This window comes from Phalacrocorax carbo, chromosome 9 (assembly GCF_963921805.1).
Source record: "Phalacrocorax carbo chromosome 9, bPhaCar2.1, whole genome shotgun sequence".
Lineage (NCBI taxonomy): Eukaryota > Metazoa > Chordata > Aves > Suliformes > Phalacrocoracidae > Phalacrocorax > Phalacrocorax carbo.
Genome location: NC_087521.1, coordinates 14,625,451 through 14,648,554, shown reverse-complemented (window position 1 = coordinate 14,648,554; position 23,104 = coordinate 14,625,451). Strand labels below are relative to the sequence as shown.

The 23,104-nt window shown below is 42.9% G+C and overlaps 1 protein-coding gene across 2 annotated transcripts in view; it reads right to left on the bottom strand.

The window, feature by feature from the left end:
* NRXN3 (neurexin 3) overlaps nucleotides 1–23,104 on the bottom strand; it is a 971,499-nt gene that overhangs the window by 660,769 nt on the left and 287,626 nt on the right. For both annotated transcript variants that reach the window (XR_010374442.1, XM_064460500.1), the window contains one exon: nucleotides 3,829–4,032. Coding sequence is in view for 1 of the 2 variants with exons in the window: in XM_064460500.1 (XP_064316570.1) it covers nucleotides 3,829–4,032 (204 nt within the window). In the remaining variant the exon portion in view is untranslated. The remainder of the gene's footprint in view (nucleotides 1–3,828; nucleotides 4,033–23,104) is intronic.

Genomic DNA, 23,104 nt, shown 5'->3' with positions numbered 1-23,104 from the left:
GTTCCAAGCCATAGTTTGCTTAATTTTTCTCTCTCTCCTTCCACTCTAGACCCATTTCTTCAGAGTCTTTCTCAACAGATGTGAGACCTGTATCACATTTGGACTTCTAATTTCACACAACAAACAAACTACTGTGGGATGTGCTGTCAACATGCAGATTGCAGTGCCTCAGGCACCCACACGGATAAGGTCTGAAACAACTTCCTCACCCCTCTTTCTTAGAGAATTATTCATCACTGCTCTTCCCTTCCCTCCCACCTTCTATAGCAAGCACCCAGCCGCCCATGCCCACCCACGCCTGCCGTATGATGTGTCTATCCCGTTTGGTTTGGACACTGAGTGCTGAGGAGGTGAGTGGGATATGCCAGCCCCTGCAGGCTGCTCTGTACGCTCTGTTCTCAGGGCTGTTTGCTGTGCGGGCCGCAGGCTTCGGGCCTTTGAAGGGTTGAATACCATCTTTTGATTTACCATGGCTGATGGGGTATGGGAAAGCTTTACAACTGAAATACACAGAAAAGTTTAAAAAAAAAAAAAAAGAAGAAAAGAAATAAAAGAAAAGAAAAAACATAGGAAAGATCTTAATAACCACACAAATGATAATAAGTAATCAAATGGAATAGATCAAAGAAGAGAAGAAAGAGACAGCTCTTAGTAATAGTATTAAATGACTTATAAGAAAAGCACAATTAAATAACTCACCACTCAAAACAGTCTTTGTTTATACACATCTGTCATGGTTTAGACGCTCGGGGGGATGCTAACACGTAGCTAGTCAGCACCGAGCACACTCAGGTCTTCAGAGGTGGTGCTGATGACTGTTTCTCACTGGTAAGTGGATCTTGGCAGGGTCAGATAATGAAGATTTGGTTCTTATTTGTGACATTTTGGCTATGAACAGTCTCCTTAAAGAGTTAGATGTGACTTACAGTAAATAACTGAAAATGAATGGCTTTGGTAAAGTCATTCCTCCTCAAATTCTGTTTCTTCAACAGCAAAGTAACTTTGCTGTTTTGACAGAAGGAAAGTCCTGTTTCAAGGAATATATATGACAGCTTTATAGATCTGAAGAGAGGAGAGGTGAAGCTCAATCCAGGTTCCAACAGTCTAAGCTATCCTTCTGTTGAGTCAGGCATAGGAGAGTGCTGAGAAGTTTCCACTGATGCAACCTGTAGTCACTTCTGGGGGAAGATGCAACCTCACAAAAGTTTCCAGCTGAAAAGCTGGGAATCAAACATATATATTGCTTTAGTCCCTGGAGCTACACAAAAATAGCCTTCAGTTAACATAGGGTTTGGTCTACAGATTTTGTCCCTATATTAAACCATCAACAACACATCTCTTTCCAAACATGTGTAGACCATATGTCAATTCTTTAGCCACGTCTTTTAGATGCCAGATAGTTAAGAGTTGAACAGCCCATCTCTAGGCTAGGTGATGGCGTAACAGACCCAGTGAGTGTAACTAGTGACCAATGCCAATCAAGCACACAATGTTGACAGACCCTGAGGGAAAATACTGTCTGTCAGTATGATATAAGGAAAACTGGAAAGACTAAGCTGTAAAAAATTATAAGTATATTCAGGGTAATCTAAATATGCCCTCCTCATATTCACATGGGGTGTAAGTCCAGGAGGCCTTGAACACCCAAAAGGAGCAATTCCCTCTATTCTCATTGACTTTAAAGGATGATAAAGATATAACAGAATCAAACAAGTGGCACCTTTCTCGGAATAAAAAGTGATAATTTTTTATGAAGTCTGGCAGTTTTCATGCTGTAGTACTTTTCAAGAGGGAGTATCAAAGGTGATAGAAGCAGCACTTACTAAAATACTACCACATCCCTGGCAGGTTGTGAAGTAGTCTCTCTTCAACAAAGAGAGAAACTAAGGCATGCAAGGTAAAAGAACTGGCTCTGGGTTACAAAGGGGTAGTGTAGAGCTAAGCAGATACTCAGCTGCCCCATCACTTCCCTGATAGAAGCATGCCACTGCCAATCTTCCAGTGATTAAGTTTATCCTCTGAGAAGAAAATGGTTAGCAATAATTGCCAAGAAAGAAAATGGGGTGGGTGGGGGGGGATTCTCATTTTGCCAGATTATTAGCACCAACTGTATTAGATCAGAAGAAAATGCAGGCACATATATATACTGTCATAGCTGAAGTTGATCTATTGCCTCTGCCCTCTAGGCCAGTCTGGATAGCATAGCAGCTGCTCCTATGCTAGCTAGGCACTCCATAGTGCTTTATATTTCTTCAGTCAAGCTAAGCAGAGCATATATATATATTCCAAACAGGAACTCTATAACACTGCATTTCCTATTTTTATTTTTATTTTTATTTTTATAAAAAGCAAGGGCTTCTATGGCCCTTTAGATGGACACTCTTTGCTTTTAAGAGATATGAACTTGTTTAAATGCACCTTCTTCTCTTCACTTTCTTTTTCCAAAAGCTGATATTAGGGTCTGACTTGTACTTCCAAAGCCAAAAAGACACTAGAAGAAGTTTTAGAAAAGAAGCTAGTTCTAGAAAACAACTGCTGGACAGCATATTGCCCAGGTGAGGATGAGGAACCCTAAAATCACCAGTCAAGCTCATCTATGGTGCAGCAAGACATTGATAGACTTACCATATCTAGCTAGGACAGGAGCTAAAAACCAAGAACCATTACTACAGGTATGGGCGTATAATACTTTTTTTGCCCTCTACAAACAAAGCCACTACGTGGTTTGCTCCTGATATCACCACAGCAGGGCTCTGAAGATGCTGATACCGTTAGCTCAAAAATATGCAAAAGCTTGTTTCAGTGGGGCTTAGAATTTTGAAAGCTGACACAAGCTTTCACAGACCATGCACACATCTTCATATAGAGTACCCTACATATTAGAAGAGGTTTAGCATTTCGCACTGTCATGGTAGTTCTGCCTCTTAGACTCAGAATCTCTTCTTAGTTATATTCCTGGATTCACATGAAGCAACAAGTTGCATCACTGGAAAGTGAAAGAAAGCTTCAAGTTGTATATTTACATTCTTTAAAAAGACTGTTTGTCATTCACTAAAATACTTAAAGACTGGCCAGAAAATGGATTGAGGCTAATCTAATAGCACATCCACTCCCCATTTTTTTTTCATTGTTGTTATTGTTGGACTTGTTTCTAATTGTCTTTTTCTATTATTTTCTGTGACAGCATAACTCTAAGGAGACAGAACACAGCCCTTTGGCATGAGGGGGATGCACTTTTATTATTGTTGCCTTCATTTTAATAAAGACACAATCAAAAAAACCCAGGCTTTTTAAACTAGATATAAAAAGCCCTAAAGGCTGAAACATATAGTGATTAGAAAACAGAAATATTTAGCAAATTAGTAAAACAGACCAAGCTGTTTCAAACGCTGCCAAATTCTGCAACGGATGTGGGATTCACAGTACTTCTGCTTGCTACCATATCCATTTTGCTTCCTTTCCACGTTTGGCCTTGACCGTTTTGAGTGATACTGGATGAATGAGGGATGTAACTGATCAAAAGATGGACCAAGCAGCATGTCTCACACAGAGCTCACCAGTCCCAGACCAAGAAAGGAAACTTAAAAACTTAAACACTTAAAAACCAACACTGTCCATAACGAAGAATTGACCGCAAATCTTCATGCAGCAATGCAGAAGAGAATTTCTCTCCGCAAGAGAATATCACTATGAAGGTCTCAGCAGTTATTTTAGAAATCAATCCAATCCAAACAAACCAACAGAAATTAAACAAAACTATTTAAAAAAAACACTAATCACAAGCCCAAACTAATAGTGAAGGGGCAGTGGAAGGTTTTTATACGATACCTAAATTGACCATAAGTTTGACACGGCCTCCGTCCAGCTCCAGGCGCAGAGTGTCTGCAGAATCTCGTGAGGTGGTCGCCATCAACAGCCCGTAAGCACGCTGGGACATGAAACGGAAGGACACGTCTTCTGCTTCAGTATGCATGACCATGGGCATGATGATCTTCATGTACATGCTGCCATCGTAGCTCAAGATAGAGGCCTCTGCAAGGAATCAGCAAACAATTGCAAAAATGAAAAGAAGTTACACCTCTGTGCAATCTTCACGCCTGAAGAACCCCGACATCAGTCACAGAGCACCGTGTTTACAGAAACCATAGCACTCCCCACAGAAATGTATGTAACTGGGGAAAAAAACAGCAACTGTTCAACTGCATCCAGCAACCCTATGTGGCAAGTATGAGCAACAAACATAAAGATATGGTATTCACCACAACTGGAGGCAGCAGTACCCATGGAGACATAATCCCCAAGGGCAAGTTTGTTAGGCACAGGGCCCTTTTGTGATAATGAGCTGGCAAAGACTCTGTTTTTCACATCTTCCAGAAAATGCAATCTCCTCCATCGGTCCTGCCTTCCCTAGTACTAGCTGTAATGACTACTTTAAATAATGTCTACAACACTTCTACTAGAGCATGTAGTCTTGCTTTTGAAGGCTCAGAGTTCCTCAGGTAATCTTAAGAGCTGTTGCTTATTTAGAGAGGAATTTCATTCCATTGCTAGCACTTTAAAGAAAAACAACTCTATGAAGCAAGTTTCCTAACAGATCTTTCCTACATCAGATTTGTGCTGGTTTTTTATTTTATATTTTTCCCCTCCTTACTAACAACTAATGTCAGTAGAGCTCTGCTGACACAATTGATGGCACTGCAATGCAAATGAAGAAAGGAACAAACCAAACTCCATTGCAAGTTTGTCATTTAAACATAGGAAAAGTCAGGAGATGGGGGCATAACAAAAGCCAGGAGGAGGAAAATGAAAAAAACAGCAAGCAAAGAAATTATATTTTTCTTTCATCTCTGAGGATGTCAAAGAAAATGGGAAGTTCAGCTGGGGAAAGGAGTTATAGTACTTAACATTCTCTATTTGTTCAGGGTCTTGCCTGCAGAAACTGATATTCTTCTCTAAGGGGTAGAATTAAAGTCTTGTGATAGAACTGCAGCAACCACTACAGCACAAAAATCATTGTTTCAGTCCGGGAATATACTCCAAAGCATTTTTATCCACAAAATTTACAAATGTACTTAAATATATTAATGTATGAACCAGAGCGTCCCTTCTCCCCACAGCCAACCCCCACCAAAGTCATAGCCGTAGAGTCCATACAGGACTTCTACCACAAAACTACATATAAAAATCCCAGAGGTTAAAAGGAAGACCAGTTCAGCTCTCTAGGCACGTGGAGGGATTGCTCTGTAAAGCACTCTTACCAGTGCCTCAACCAGTTTAGCTACAGTTTTTTCAAATGGCTGGGTTCTCACCAGGCACCCCCCACACACCCCAGAAAGCTAACACCCCATCTGATTTAACCAACTGCAACAATGTGTATTTGGAATCTAGACATCCTCCTTCTGTTTCACCCCTTTGTCCCATATTTTCCAGCCAGGCCACTCATGCTGACAGGAGCAGAACTTCTAGAGGGAAACAGCAAGCCTGGCAGAACCAATCCATACACCCTCTCAATGCCTACACGTTAGATACTAGAGTAGGGTAGACGGGTGGGAAACTGAGAAACAGCCATATGTCCATACTGGAAAGGACCTGCAGCCAGCTCCACAATGTCCAGTAACAGAACTGCAGTGTGTCATAAATATGAAAATGAGGTGATAAATGAGGATATAAGTATCAAGCTGACAAAGTGACAGAGCAGATGATTACAAAATGTTTGGTGGGGATCACTGTGGTCATGCTGGTGCAGCGACCCACCACTCTAATAGCTTGTACGCAGCACCTCTCTGGTCATGGGACATACAAACCCATTAAAAAGAAAACTTTTCTGGGACCACCATTAAAATGTCTGTGAACAGCATCCCTACTCACCCGTTTTATTAGCTGCACTCCCCACACACTGTCATGGTCTGTATACACAAAGCGCTCTACACGCAACACCCACTCAGCCAAACATACACCTTCTGGGTACCAGCTGTCAGCGCTGCCCTTGGGACTCACATCTTCACTTGGCCAAGAAACAGAGAAGGAAAGAAAGCTTCTTTTTCAAGGTGGGGGAATGGTTTATTCTTTTCAAAGCACAATTCTCTTCCCCCTCACGTCTGCACCTCTTACTTGCCACCCACAGCTGCACGCTGGAACTAAATGTACTGTGTATTATACATACACTCAAAGGCAATGCCTATGTACACATAAACCCTCCTTGCTCTCTTTCCTCTCTCTCTCTGTGGATTGTATTAGAAAATGCAGTCAAGCATGAAATGGCTCTTTTGACGCCTTCAGCTCAGATGTGCCTTGCATGAAACAGTTGCTTGCCCTAGAGCCTGAATAGCTGCAAGAAGGGGGTTGGAGGATATCAGGACTACAAGTGGGAGTAGCTGACACAAGTGCTCCAGCACCATTGCTTCCTTCTGCACAGTGCCATGCATTAGGTGCTTTGGAAACACAAGTCTTTCTGCAGACACTAGAAGACAACAAACTGAAACTGTGGTAATAATGAGTCTCTTTCCTTCAAAAAGAATTTGTGTCCTTCAGCTTCCATTGCCAGAAATTACTGTTCTTAGTCAAGGAATCCCAACCGTTATTGTTATACTTATGTAAGAAGGACCTGAAGAACACCCAGAATCGCTGAAGATGGCACAAAAGTCTAGACAGTATTTCAAATTACATCACACAGTAGCCTAAATCAGGTATTAATGTCCCTTCTCTAGCCAGACTGCTACAAACAGAGAGAAATAAATCGTTGTAACAATTAAGCACATAAAATTAAATAGCCTGAAATAGTTGAAACAGCCTTTGCACGTCCATAGGAGATGATGAGTTTCTGTTCTGGTGTGTGCCCTATGCTGACCTGAGCCCGGTCCAGCACAGACTGCCTATGCACTTGACATCATCTAAATACATATATTTCATTCTCACCTTGCACGTCTTCACCATCTGGAGTATCTGGGAGCTTTTTCAGCACATCTCCTTGCAAGCAGACCATTCCCTCCAGTTATGAAAATATTCCTTCAGAAGAGGGCATTACCTAGTAGCAGTCATACAAATAAAACCTATCTCCTTGCCCTGACCATCTCGAGGAAGGCATGTTACAGATGAAGAACACATACAGCAAATCTGCTCAGGGTTGAATGTAACCTGGAAACAATTAGGTGACCTCAGCCTCCTAGACACCAGTGCTGGCAACTTCTGCCTGAATACAGGCATCCATTCACTTGTCCTTGGCCATCTGCAGCAATGGGACTGTAACGCTTTTATTCAGAGCCATAAATACAAGCAGCAGCTCAGTTATCCAAGTACATGCACATTCCTTCCACCCTTCTACTTTTACGGTAGCTGTTACACTTGGATGTCTCACAGAGACATGCACAGGAGCAATGGTGAAATCATGTTTCAGAGACCCAGAGATTTGTAGAAAAAGGTCCAGAGCAGCATTTATTTGCGACCCCAAAGCCAGAAGCTTCATTGCCATTAGCGTGGAGATGGCAAGAGGAAGAAACCAGGTGCTGATTCAAAACTGGCCTGACATAATGCCAGAGATCTGTGAAAATCAATATGTTATTAGGAGCGATTAGCTTCCCAGTCTTGTGCTCTGAGACCCTGCCAGCTTTAATTTTACACTTAGCATCCAAAGGAGCAATTCACTGCTGCTTCCCCACAAGGCTCTGCATAAACCCCCGGGGAGACAGCAACAGGCATATTCTTAGAATATAGACAGAAAAATATTAAAGACGGCTTTCTCCTCATTCTCCTGCTTTCTAACCTTTCTTTTGTATTAGTCTCTGTTCTTTGCCTCTTTCCTTTCTTCTTGCTTTTAGTTTTTCTCTAGTCTCCTATTCTTCCCTGTGGTCTCTTTCTCCTGCCTCCCAGACTACAATATAGCTTTCTTCTGGAAATTTCCAGAAAGATGACAGTGCAAAAAGAAAAAAAATTCTCCCTTCACGAAAAGTTTAGCTGAAGCCACCAGCAGTAGCAGTTCAGGGCACACAACGCCTTCCTGCTAGCTACATTTGCACAAGTCAGCTATCGTCACCCACTCCTGCTGACCGGAGATTCCAGAGAAAAGTGTCACCAGCTGGAGAGGCACGGTGCACCCAACATGTTGCAACTGTGGAAAACAAGCATGCTGGCTCAAAACTGTGGGGAAATATAGACCAAGCATTTCCACCTTCTCACAAAAATTAAACTATCCTTAAAGCAAAAGTGCCAAAGCTTTATATCCACAAACCAGAAAAACTGTCCTGTGGGCATTACACCTCTTTCTCTCCCATATCCACTAGCAGACACATGGACATAAAAAAAACCCAAACAAACAGCCTTGATATTCTGAAGACCAAAATTACATTTAAAACAAAGAAACAAAACATCCCAGACCTGAAAAAAGGCCTCAAAAAAGAAAAATAAATCTTCATTCCATTCTAAGGTAATTTCATACAGATGAGTTTCAACAACAGAAGTCTGTCAGGTAATTTGGGGAGCCCAAATTTAATCACTAAGACCAAAATCTGACTAGGACTGAGGAGGTAATTCTCCTATTTTCGCAGAATCACAAAATGGTAGGGGTTGGAAGGGACCTCTGGAGATCATCTCGTCCAAACCCCCTGCTTGAGCACACACACCTAGAGCAGGGGGCACAGAAACATGTCCAGGTGGGTTTTGAATGTCTCCAGGGAAGGAGACCCCACAGCCTCCCTGGGCAGCCTGTCCCACTGCTCTGGCACCATCACAGTGAAGAAGTTTATTCTCATACTGGGGTGGAACTTCCTGTGTTCCAACTTGTGCCCATTGCCCATCAAAGATGATGAAGAGTGGCTCAGCAAGAACATCTGCCAGCTCCCTCAGCACTTGCGGGTGCATCCCATCGGGGCCCATAGATTTGCGAGGATCCAGTTTGCATAGGTGATCTCTGACACAGTCTTTCTCAACCGATGGTAAGTCTTCCTTTGTCCCAGTTCGTCCTCTCTTCTCTGGGGGCTGAGATGCCTGAGGGCCAGCCTTAGCAGTAAAGTCCGAGGCAAAGGCAGCATTCAGTAACTTTTGGTGGACAAAATGTCATGGGAACTTTAAAAGCTCACAAGCGGTTTCGACCTTGCACATCATTCGACGGGATGGGAGCCGGGAGCTGCGGGACTCCCAATGCCAGGGCATCGCTGCCCAGGGCTGCCACCCACACACCCACGGAGGCAAGGACGACAGACCTGCAGATAGTGGCTGGGCCAAGAGCCCAGGAAACTTCATGGCATGAGGCAGATCTGGGGTCAGGATGGGAAGTCAATCCACAGGCCAGGGGTAAGATCAGGTGCTGCGATCACCAGGCAGGACCACAGTGACAGGAATGGGACATAGGCCTGGTTTGGCAGGGCCCATGGCCAGGCAGGGCTGTGGGGAGCTGGAGACCATTCCTGCTGCAGCATCATTGTGGCAGGGGCTGATGGCCCCAAAGGGGCTGACATGGGGTCCTGGTCTGCGGGCAGGCTGGGGGAGCCCCAGTGTGAAGCTGGTGGTACCATGCTCTGGCACTGCTCCTTGCTGACCCAGAAGAAAAGTCCCTGTTTACTAAATGCACTACAACACCTTTTACAGCAAATTGGATTCTCCCTGCATGTCCTGGATCTGAGTGCCACTGAACCTCCTCTTACTTCGCCTGCCAAATATGAAAGAGCAACTCAAAGGATGGGAATGTAATTCACTAGCACTGAGAGGGACAACAACAGAGAACACAGAACCATCTTTAAATACCCACCTAAGGAGAACCACTACATTAGAAATAAGAATGGGTTTTATTAGTCTAGCAAAATACCCTGCAAATAATATCACTAATCAGCCATTGACAGGTTTATTGTACTAGTAAGAATAAAGCTATTCTGCTTTAAAGATTTCAGCCTGACAAGATGTCAGTAGCATTATCATCAGTTGTTATGCGCTAGAAACTCATGAAGATAAACCAGTTAAAATCATGGACACATACAACCACATAAATGTAAAGAACCTGGACTGTTTTTGCCAGTGCTTAAGCTCCTTCACAGACCAAAGTATTTTTGGAACATCAATCCCAATTTTTCATTGCTTCAAATTAACATGATGCTTTCCTTCCCTACCCCCAGGGGATAAACAGCCGCTATACAAAAGGATCCTTGTATCCTGAAGCTCAGCATACCATTACCCCACCTCCTTCACTCTGTTCTGGACTGAGTAAACCCCTTTTGTTCAACTTCCCCTAGCTTTTATTTTCTAAAACTTATCTCTTCTGCATCTCACTTCTGGCTTCTCTCTGATTTGTATACTACTTTCTTAAATTCCAATGCTCCAGTTTCAATAGCATACATCAGTTAAGACCAAACAGGCACTAAAAGTACAATAATTACATAAGACACTCTTATCAGTACAATGTGAACAAAATATTTCCAAATGAGCAGCAAACGAGAGAGATAATAGAGCTAGCTTCAAGGCATTCATCACATTTTCAGGGATGCAAGAATACTAGTGAAGCAGTAATAATAATTGTCATTTATAAGGCTGCTGCTATAGACAAAAATTGCTAGCAGATGTTTACATAGGCCAGATGACATCCAGATGAATATTTTTCATAAAACATATATTTTCAAAACCTTGCAAAGTTTATTTCCTAACATTATTTAAAATATTTCATTACTTTTAACGTACATTTAAGTCTGAAAATAGCCAGAAGTGTGGGTTGGTTCATATAAACTAAGAAACTCCTGAAAAACACCTGAAGTGCAAACCACACCTATTTATTTATCTAGAAAGTCAGAACAGAATAAATACCCTATTCACCTTTTCCCTTTCCATACCACTGTCTCCTCCCTGTTCCAGTATATGTTTCCTATCCCTTTCCCTTGTGGTTTTGCCAAACACAAGCAGAAACATAAAATTACTGCAGAAAAAATTATCGCCTAAGTATACACAAAATGGAAGACATACAAAAATCTAGGCAAAGAAGGCAAACTAAGACCCCCAAGCAACACCTATGTATGACAGTGCAGGGTTCAGTGCAAGTACCATAATATCCCATCGCAGACAAAAATTTAGCTTGATTCATGAAGTTTAGACATTGAAATGACTGGTTATGAACAGAAGCAATTCTGATTTTTTTTCAGAACTACATTTTTTTTTCTGAATCCAAAATTAACATCTTGCTTTTCTAGTTCATCATTATTAGGAGGTTATATAATACCAAAACCTCATAAACTGGTCCTGAGAATTTTCAGCTCAAAGTTGGCAAAATCTCAAGGAACTAGCTAAAACTGTGAAGCTTCCACCTTTGTAAGGGAAAATCACACCAGATTTTTTACTGTCTACAACAAAAGCTTCAATGGAGACCTTCTACATTTTAAACTGACCTATACAAGGCGTATTAAGATCTGGGACCCAAGCCTCCCTCCCTTAATAGAGGTCACAAGCCTTTCCACCCTGGATTCTAGCTTTGTTTAACATCTGTAATAAACCAACTCTCCAGCTCCTGAGGCTAAGCTGTGGCTACCCTACAAAGAAGTATGTACCAGTTTCCATTAGCATCAGGTTTGGTACGTGCTTCCTCTCCTGCAACCATCACACACACAAGAGGATAAGTTAATTAAGGGCAGCTGTCAGGTGGGGAGTTACACAAAAAAACCCCAAAGCCTTCAATCCACAACGAAAGATAAATGTTATCTAATAAACTTGGCATCTCCCTTCTTTGTGCTGTGATCATAAAGAACTGAGCTAGGGAGGAGCTCTAAGAGCACTCAGTAGCGCAGTGGAAATATTTGCAGACAGAAGAAACTGTAGCTTTTAAATGTTATTGCTAGCCCTGGGAGGTGACGAGTCAGGCTATATTGCCATATTGAAGCTTGGCAGAGATGCAGGGAAACCAAGGAGCACATGGGCTTTTCAAACTCACTCCAAATGTCACTCTAACATTTACAGAGCTGTGTACAACTATTTGGGAAGAAACCCCTGGCAAGAAGCCTAAGGGTAGAAGAAGAATTGCTCCTCAAAGCCAAGGAGTGTGATGGGGAAGGCATGGGGAAATCTACTACTAAAATGACAGTCTGAGAGTTTACATTATATGAGTGATACAGTTTAGAAAGTGATGTGACTTCTGCTTAGTTTGACCATCTCCGAGTCCTCTTCATGGCACTGTCAAGCTGCATGAAGCATCTGATCACTATCTTCTCAGCAGTGTTCACTAAGCAAGGAGGATTACAGCAAAGATGGAGTTTGGCTCATCTCAGAGGTGAATAGTGAAAATAAGAGGCAGCAGGCACAATTTGCAGCACAGGACATTCCAGAAAATTATAAGGAAAAAAATTACACAATGAGGATAGCCACACATTGCAATGGAAAGGCTGTAGAAATTCCACTCTGGAAATTTTCAAAACTCAATTGGATAATGCCTTTAACAACCAATTCTGCTTTTGAAGTTGGCCCCACTTGGAGCAGGTGGTTGGACAGAGACTTCCAGAGATCCCTTTCAACCATTACTATTATATGACAAGTGCCATAATGCACCGATTTCACTGGATATTGCACCATTCCAGGCATCACCTTACATCTGCAAGTTGCTAGTGATCTGAGATCGAGAAGACTTTGTCTTGTGAGTTATCACATTAATGGGAATGCTGCTTACAGCATGTTGTCAAGACTGAAGAAACAGAAGATTCAAAACTTTGCTCTCCTACAGGCACTGCGTGTCCTTGGGCAAATTCTTTATCCCTGCTGAACCATCTCAGAATAATTACAGTTGGGAACCAAACATATTATGACACTACTAAACACATCTGACTGCTGTGCTTTCAGACCTTTTCTGCCACAAGCCAGTATGGCCTCGCTGAACTGGTGTGTCACACGCTACCAACATCTCCCAGTGGATGATGACTCTCAGGTGAAAAGTGAAAGGCTTCTAAGGCTGGCTCTCAGCAGTAAAATCTACATTACTTCCTCAAATTTCCAGGAGATGAGGGGTCTGCTATAAAATCCACAGATCTGGGAAAGCTACTAAAAAGACAGTTATCACCAGCCTACCATCTTTGAAAAGCAAGGCTGTAATGTGAACTACATTCATAACCTTGCGTAAAAGCACAAACAACCTCCCCCCAGTTCTGTTTTTTGAATACTGGAAAGAAAAACAGTAACTCATATTGCCTCTGGCCATTGGTTTAAAGAAGGTTCACAGCATGGACCAGACAACCCTCAGTTGCCTTTTCTTCCTTTTTCTCTTCTGACAGCTGCAAATCCCTGAACTTCATGAAGTCCTGGAAGAGGTTCTTTAATAGGAGAGGGAGCAGAGGGAAGACATGGGTCTACAAACTGTAGGGTAAACTTGTCCACAAAAATCACAGGAACACTGTAGTGCTTTTGAAAGAGCAATAACTCTTCAACCAAGGATATCTCTGATTTAGGAGGGGGCAGAAGTGAGAGACTGCTGTGCTGAAAGTAAGGAGGCAGAGGAGCTGGGTAACTATTTACAACTAGTGTAAGGCAAGCAGCTTCATGGAAATGGGAATATCACAACGCTCACAAGGGCTGGAAACTAGGTCATCTTTGGGGGGAAGCCCAACACAACAGAGCAGACAGCAATTAGGAGGGTGTGCTAGTTTCAGCTGGGATAGAGTTGATTTTTCTTCATAGTAGCTAGTATGGGGCTGTGTTTTGGATTTGTGCTAAAAACAGTGTTGATAACACAGGGATGTTTTAGTTACTGCTGAGCAGGGCTTACGCAGAGTCAAGGCCTTTTCTGCCCCTCACCCCACCCCACCAGCGAGGAGGCTGGGGGTGCACAAGAAGCCGGGAGGGGACACAGCCGGGACAGCTGACCCCAACCGACCAAAGGGATATTCCATACCATATGATGTCATGCTCAGCATATGAAGCCAGGGGAAGAAGGGGGAAGGGGGGTATGTTTGGAGTGATGGCATTTGCCTTCCCAAGTAACCGTTACATGTGATGGAGCCCTGCTTTCCTGGAGATGGCTGAACACCTGCCTGCCCGTGGGAAGCAATGAATGAATTCCTTGTTTGGCTTTGCCTGTGTGTGCAGCTTTGGCTTTCTCTATTAAACTGTCTTTATCTCAACCCACGAGTTTTCTCACTTTCACCATTCTGATTCTCTTCCCCGTCCCACTGGGAGGGGATTGAACGAGCCGCTGTGTGGTGCTTAGTTGCCAGCAGGAGTTAAACCACAACAGAGGGTAACAGCAGCATACATGCTGTGGAAAATACAGGATAACATGTAATTTGGTGTTTCAGACGACAACATCCAAACTTAAAATATAAGATAAACTAAGCTGAGTTTACAATACTAGACCCGGGTCTTTTCAGAGCCTTTTCTTCTGTCACAGAGCTGCTGTTTTCCCTAAAAACATTTGCAAAACCACTAATCCCAGGGCGGTGCCTGCCTGATAGCTACACTCAGTCAGGGCAGCACAGACAGTGCAGAAATGATGACACTGATTTCTAGGCATCCAACAGGCTCTGTCCACCCCTAATTAAGCCATCAGCAGAGATGCAACGGCCAGGGCTGCTCACCCAGCTAATTGCAACCACTGTCCAATTATTGGAACCATGATACAGAGGAAAAGAGAAGCAGAAACTAGTAGCTGGCATGGGATGACAGTTGATATTGCCAAGATCATGAAGGCTAAAGCAAGAGATCCATGTTCAAGCCTGTAAATTTCATTAGCAGATAAAAGAAATTAAGTCCTACTTTCAAGTAGTAGGCACTCCCTTTTGAAAACAGGATTGTCCTGCAGACCAAATTCCACTGTATGACTCTGGTACCGGTAAAGAAATATGTTTATTAGAAAAGGAAATTCAGATAAAAAAAGGAAGAAAAAAAGAATTGACATAGGCATGTATGGTGCTTCTGTAGTAATGATGACCCAAATCACCCACAATTTTCTTGTTTAGACAATTAAAGGAACATTCATAAATTGTCCCTCTCTTACCCCAAACATGACCAAGTGCAGTTTCTCTCTTACAAAATCAGCATCTCTTGGTAAGGATAGACTTAGAAATTCATAGTTCAAAACACTGGTTGTAATTATGCAAAATCATACACTTATTAAACTCCTACAAGCCTATCTCAAATGCCAAAGGCTGTGGTGCAGGATCTTCTAAGCGCATAGACTGGCATTCAGCGGATGGGCTTACATCCCATCCCAAACCCTCTGTCCGAAATGCAAAGATTTGTATTCATGGAGAAGAGGATTCTATTAATCTTTTTCTTCTTCTTTGAGCTCCAGGAGCCTCCAGTGATCTTGATGGGCACTGTAAAGGATCGTAAATGTTACTTTTTGTGAAAGTTGTGAAGGCTTAGTCAGTGTTGGAAAATTCTATGAGATCCTCTGGTCAAAAGAACTGTAGATGTATAAATTATGACAGCAGTTGCAACCCTAAAACTTTCACATTCACCACTGTGCTGCCCATTTTATTTTTCTCTATATAAAAAACTATTCACTTTGAAGATCAGGGCAACAGCCAGAATACAATGGAGAGGCTCATACTCCAAAAGCATCAGCCTGACACCACAGTTAAGATAAACTGAATCTTCTTCAGCTGCTTCTATCAGCAGACTGAGTTCCTGAGGCCTGAGTCTATTCTGATTCAAAGCAAGACCAAATCTTGAAACCACCAGGTATTTTAGACTGAAAATTTTGTTTCTGTGCAGATTTTCAAATCACCTTCTACAGTATCTATGACTTCTGCTGAAATGCTTGGATCTCTCCTGCTCCTAACTGAAATGGAAAGCAGTCACATCACCACCCCATATCAAGACATTTGCATCCACTTATAGATAAGATGTGAGAATGTACCCATGTCCTGTATTGTTCTCTTTATACTAGACCTAATTGAAAACTCCGAGTTAAGAGAATTTTGATGGTGAATAACCTATTTATCCTGTCTAAAGCACTTCTGTCCACTGTAATAAATTCCAGAGAGACATTTACTCTCCAGATTGCTAGCAGCAAACCAGCTGTGATGTATTTTGTTACAACATTTCTGATCCATTACATCAAATTATGCCAGATTAAATGCAGCCCATCAGGGAAAAGAGTTTCCTCAGACCTGTAAATTGATTCAGACTAAAAATTCAGTGTCTGTTTATCAGTGACCGCACCTCCTGCATGACATCACTTTCCATACAATTTCTTCACTGGGTTCTAGGCGGCATGCCTGCAAAATTAACTGCTTGGGAAGGAACTTCACAGTGAGTGGGCAGGTGATAAAAAGCTTCATGTCACCATACCATGGTGTTTGCAGGTTCTCTAGGTTCCTGAACACTCTTTTTACATGCTAAACCTCACAGTCATACAGACTAATAGCATGGAAGAATTGGTTCCCCCACCACAGCAGTGTTAGCCCTCGTACCGTTCAGAACAGCAGTAAGGACGATACAGTCAATATCGCTGTCCCAAGCGTGGGGTGAAGAATTCAAACATCAACCACTCATTCATAAAGACCAGAGTTCAGAAATAGCTTAGACAGAGAAAACTGGAGTCTTGTAGTCTCAACCTAAAAACAGGTTTTCCGCATCCTAAAATAGCCGTTTAGAGTGACCTGCAAGGCTGCCTGTGTTCTGAGGAGGTCCAGGACAAGGGAAGGAATAGAGCTACCTGTCACAAGTACATCATCTTTGCTAACATGGGTGGCACACAGAAAGTTCAGTCTCTAAGAACAGACTCTGAATTCTAATAACAATTTAGGTGTTTGATAAAAAAGTAAAGAGCCATAGCCTTAGTGCTCCGTACAGAGGAAAGAATGGTTTGCTTTCACCTAAAATGTCTCCCAGACTCTTTAAGTGCAGGAGAGATGGAACTAGGAGAGTAAATTGCAAAAGCCATCCCATTTTGCTGAGTGGGATCACAGGTAAGGTCAGGACAGTTAATCACTATCTATTTGCTGAAAATTACCCATAAAGGTAATTAGATGCACAATTCTCTTACAGCAATTAGCTCTTGTTGGTATGAATATGAAACAGGTACCTAGTAAGAGTTAACTCTGTAACAAAAAGAAAGGAAAGGTCGTGGAGGACAGGAGAGGTGCCCGAGGACTGGAGGACAGCAAATGTCACTCCCATCTTCAAAAAGGGTAAGAAGGAGGACCTGGGGAACTATAGGCCAGTCAGCCTCACCTCCATCCCTGGAAAGCTGATGGGGCAGTTCACCCTGGAGGTCATCTCCAGGCATGTAGGGGACAAGAAGGTTATCAGAAGTAGTCAACATGGATTCACCAAGGGGAGATCATGCTTGACCAACCTGATAGCTTCTATGATGGTGTGACTGGCTGGGTCGACGAAGGGAGAGCAGTGGGTGTTGTCTATCTCAACTTCAGTAAGGCATTCGACACTGTCTCCCATTGCATCCTCACAGGCAAGCTAAGGAAGTGTGGGTTGGATGAGCGGACAGTGAGGTGGATTGAGAACTGGCTCAACAACAGAACTCAGAGGGTCGTGATCAATGGGGCAGAGTCTGGATGGAGGCCTGTCACTAGTGGTGTTCCCCAGGGGTCTGTGCTGGGTCCAGTCCTGTTCAACATATTCATCAATGATGATGATGATGATGGCACAGAGTGTAACCTCAGCAACTTCGCTGATGCTACCAAGCTGGGAGGAGTGGCTGATACCCCAGAAGGCTGTGCTGCCATCCAGCGAGACCTGGACAGGCTGGAGAGCTGCTGGGCTGAGGGCAACCCGATGCAATTCAACAAGAGCAAGTGCAAGGTCCTGCACCTGGGGAGGAGCAACCCCAGGCACCAGCACAGGCTGGGGGCTGAACTACTGGAAACTGGCTCTGCAGAGAAGGACGTGGGAGTGCTGGTGGACAACAAGCTGACCCTGAGCCAGCACTGTGCCCTGGTGGACAAGAAGGCCAACGGTATCCTGGGCTGCATTAAAAGGAGTGTGGCCAGCAGATCGAGAGAGGTTATCCTCCTCCTCTACTCTGCCCTGGTGAGACCACATTTGGCGTACTGTGTCCAGTTTTGGGCCCCCTGGTTTAAGAAGGATGCGGAACTCCTTGAGCAAGTCCAGCAGAGAGCTACCAAGATGATCAGGGGACTGGAGCATCTCCCTTATGAGGAAAGGCTGAGAGACTTGGGTTTGTCCTGCCTGGAGAAGAGAAGACTGAGGGGGGGATTTCATCAATACCTATAAATATCTAAAGGGTGGGTGTCAGGACGATGGGACTAGGCTCTTTTCAATAGTGCCCAACGACAGGACAAGGGGCAATGGGCACAAGTTGGAACACGGGAAGTTCCACCTCAATATGAGAATAAACTTCTTCCCTGTGAGGGTGCCAGAGCCGTGGGACAGGCTGCCCTGGGAGGTTGTGGAGTCTCCTTCCCTGGAGACATCCAAAACCCACCTGGACGTGTTTCTGTGCCCCCTGCTCTAGGTGTGCCTGCTCAAGCAGAGGGGTTGGACGAGATGATCTCCAGAGGTCCCTTCCAACCCCTACCATTCTGTGATTCTGTGAATGAATCAGAACAAAGACAACATTCAAAGATGGAAGTCAAGGTAAGTTTGGGGGGTGGCCAGACGTTCTAATATACGCGTGGAGGATTGGAGAATGCTTTCACATCTATTATTTGGCCAAACCCCTAACGCGTGTCAGAGAAAGTGAGATTATTAGAACGGAGCCCAACACAATTTAACAAAGCATGGTAAAAGCGGATGGGAGCGTGGCTATCAGATTAACTTTGTATAAAGGCTGTGGCAAATCCATCATGAGGTTTTCCAGGCTATGAGACAGCCTGACTGGAACTGCCCCTACCAGTAAATTGCGTTTACTTCAGATATGAAAATTTTTCTCTTCCCTCATTATACAAGCCCAAAAAGGGGCAGGGGGAGAGTCTGACATTTTCTACTTTCACATGGTATTTCTCTATAGGGATAAAAGCCATTAATCATTACTAATGAAAACTGGTGTGTGTGTGTGTGTGTGTGACACACAGATGGACAGACGGACATGGGGGGAAGTAATTACAACCTCTGAAGTCATTCTTTCAGTTTCTCAACAACTTGTTGCTCCAGTGATTTCTAACCCATTCTCTTGGGCTTTTCACAGTCTACACCCCTACTTTTCTGCACCTGTGGGAAAGGGATGAGAATGCTGGGCTGCAACTCCAAAAAGGCAGTCCGCAGCTGTGGGAGCAGGGTTCAGGTGTTGCTCAGGCAAGCAGGGGCAGATAGGAGGAGCCCCACTTATGCGACCCTCACATCTGCCCACATTTTAAAGGAGTCTCACAACCAAGCACAGGAGACAACAAGCAGTAAAAGATCTGCAATAGGGACAGAGTGGTGGGGGAAGCCCACAGCTGCTATTTGGGGCTGAAGCACGCTAGCGGAACCGTGTGTGAAACTGGTATCAAGCCTTTGTGTCCCAGTTTGCCTCAGATGGCCCCCAATTTGGAAAATATTCATGAAACCATCTGGAAGCCTTCCCACAAGAGATGTAAAGCTAAATCAAAGCCAATATAAGGAAACAGAAGAATTTTTAGTCTGAAGGTTTCTACATTCTAGAGGATCCTGTACAATTCCAAAAATGATTTAGACAAAAATTATTTCAAAACAGGAACTGTTAGAACCTGAATGTAACAACTGCCTATTGGGACACCTTCAGTTTGAAATTAAGTACATTGCAAAAAGTAATCTGTACCAGCTAGCTGTACATACTTCACATATCAGATTTCCCCCTCCTACTGCTTGTGGCATCAGAAGACAGCGTTTCTTTTTCCCCCATCTTTCATATTTTTCTTTCTCCTGTTAACGTTCTAAAGGCTTATACAAAAGAACAGCAAAACCAGCAGCTATCTGTACAAGGCAATAAACAGAGCACATCAGATAATTCCTACCTGTAGAACAGAAATCAAATTTTGTGACATTTTTCAAACCTCTTCTAATTTCCAAACGGCTTTGGAAAACAACAAAACAGAATATGCACAATGCTGCCAAACACAGAGTATCATTATCTTCAATGGGAGTTAAGGGGATTACTTTGCCTTAACAGCAATTTTATCATGTTGGAACAACATTCTGCATGATATTAAAGCAACAAGAGTTGTATCTAGTCATATTGCATCCTTTCTCCTGGGAAACACACGGTTACACCTGCAGCCACTTGGTCTTCCAGAGCATATCGCTGCTTCTTTATAGTGCATTAACACTCCTCCTGTGCCAGCTAGACTGAATACCACCTCCACAAAGGGAGGAACACAAAAGAAAAACACAGCCAAAGGAAGACAGGCAAAGCTCTCACTTTCCCAAACAGAAACCCAAGCTCTGAGCAACTAAGAATATGACAGCTAAGGGTTTGATCAACAGTACCAGCAACCAGGCAAAGTGAGATCTGTGTGCTATGCACCAGACAGGTGCCATTTTACTATAAAAATCCTACAAAACGCAAATCTTTTCCATAAGGTCTCAGTCACTGTGGCTCAGCTTCGCCTTGAAGGTACTGTACTTTGAGAGGAAGAATGGCCTTTGAAGCTTGTTCAGTCCTTCACTTCTCAGATGCAATGGGAGTACTTTTAAACGGATGCTGAGCAAAACCCAGCCTCTCACTTCTAAACCCTAAATTTACAAAAATATCTGCATGCAATGCTTATTGAAAGTTTAATGAGATAAAGTTTAAAGGATCAATCTAAACATTCCCAGGATGCAGTTTGGTGTTTTTTTTATTTATTTTGAAGCCTGGGATTGCAGCCATTGCTTTTAGCCTCTCTTTGCCTTTTTTTCTTTTTTTTTTTTAAATGAGGGCTTTATCATGTGATCTTTGAAATAGCACCTCAGGGGTGGATTTATTTCAAAGTCTAACTTCCCTCAGTGTTAACGGAACACTTCAGAATTAAATTTGTTTATAGATTTTAGACCCAGCTCTTTAGGAAACTCAGTCATTTAATAAGATTGCAATAAGACACGGACTTTGTCACTGGAAAGCATACTTAAACCAGGAAAGGAGAACCACTAACTGATTTCCCTCAGTCTGGAACCTGGGGGTGTTCACGTTTTTGCTGAAAAAAAAAAAAAAAACAAAACACAAACAAACAAAAACCCCCACAAAAAAACCCCCAACCCAGAAAGTTATAAAAGGGCAAAGGCAAGTGTTCAAATATTGAAGACAATTCCCAGTAAATGATGAAACTGATGGATTCACACAGTTCTAACCATCCACAGCATCACAGTTCATTTCTTAATTACTAGATTACATTATTTATTTAAGAAGAAATATTGATTCCTCTGTTTCTTGGGTCCTAAAAAACCCAAAAAGCTTGACCTTACCTATACAGTATAGCTCTGCTGTGATACTGAATTTCACAGAGGTGCCTACGGTGTGGAAAGCAGAGTTAAGATTTCCTCTAGTTTGGAAGAAGAGGCAATTTCTCAGACTTAAAACATACACTGAGAAAATACAAAAGTGAAACTGCCACCTAATGGTGAACCTGTAACTTTGACGCAGGCTTAGCAGCCAGCACACAAGGACACAAACACTGCTTTGACCTGCATGTCTTGAATTCAGGTTGACAATCACCTTCTTCAGCAGCATTTAATTAAATGCTGCTTCCTACAGCACTGGCTGCTGGTGAAGCAAAAGTGTATGTTTTAAGTGACAAAATATATCTTCATCAGGGATGTGATTACTTTCTCAAACTGCCAGATTTGATTCCCAGTGTTATGCCACAGATAAGAGCTTGCACAGCAAAGAATATAATAAAGCCAAAGTTCAGTCTTGGATTTTTTTGAGGACTGATAATGTCATCTTAACTTCTGATGAAAACTACCAGCCTTGGAGGAGAGTAGAAATGCAACTGAGTTAAACCAGCTAAATTACTCCACTGATACAGATGGACATTTCAGCCATTCCAGAACCAAAGTTCCTTCCCTTCAGTCACTTATTATTTGCCTTATGATCTGGTGGTAAAGCTCCCAAATCACTTTCCTTAGTGACTCACCCACGGGCAGAATTTGAGGCCTTGCTAGCTACCAAAACAAGAGGAATCTAGATGACATGGGTCAGTATTTCCTCCTCCACTTTGCTGAAACAATATTTAATAGAACCTCTTTATTATGTTTCCACTGAGCCCCTAAAAATGTTGGCCTATTATCTAAAGCAAAAGGACACAAATTAGGACTCTTGAGTTCTATTCAATAGGTCACTTTGTGATTTTCCTTTACTTGATCTGAAAGTAGGAAAGAATGTCATTTACCTCTCTTCAACAACATATTTTTACATCCCCGCTTAAGAAACCATTACAAAACTAAAACCAATATATTAAAAGGAGGTTGCAAACAGAAAAATAAAACATAATCAACTCTTGCATTGAGGATACTATGCATCAGGCATAGACACATTTGGAATCCACTTCTGATGGGTCATCAGAGTCTAACTCTATGCTATCACCAAAGACAGCTCAATTTACTCCCCTTTTTAATGTGAAAGTGTGGGCCAGTGAAAGCTGTCAGACTGATGTGATGGAAGACGAGTACCCAGGATACATATAGAAAGAATTCTTCCTTCACATAACTCTCTCTCCAGCTTGTTATTATCTTAAACTAACAGAGTCATTCAAGAGTTTTTAAACACACAGCTTAATGCATGAGCCATCAATCCCCGTATCTCTGGAAAAAAGGGGTGTTAAGCTCTTCACCCACAGAAGCAGACATGCAGCCTCTCTTGCAGAAAGACCAAGCCACTTCTCTCTGCTTTCAATATAAAGTGATTCATAGGCTCTTACACTGGGCTCAGTCATGCTCCTGAAAGTTGCAATACAACATCTGTACGGTACAGCACGCTCTGCTTTCTCCTAAGGGTACCTGGAGGAGATGCGAGGGTACAGGGGGAGCCTGGGGAGTGGAAACACTGACTGTATTCAGGTGTTTTAAGGAAAGAATACATTTCAGTATATATTGCCAGTCTATTTGAAGACAAAAAGAGTGTAAAGCTTTTCCCCAAAGTGGGCACCCATAGGAGTTTAGCAAGTCAAGCGAGCCAGCAGCTGCTAGGTGAGCAGAGCAGACGATGGGGATGCAGAGGCCATGGGCCCCAGGGGCTGGTGCAGTTGCTCAGACACGTTGCGGCACAGCGAGGGGCAGGTGGCAGTGCTGCCTGAGG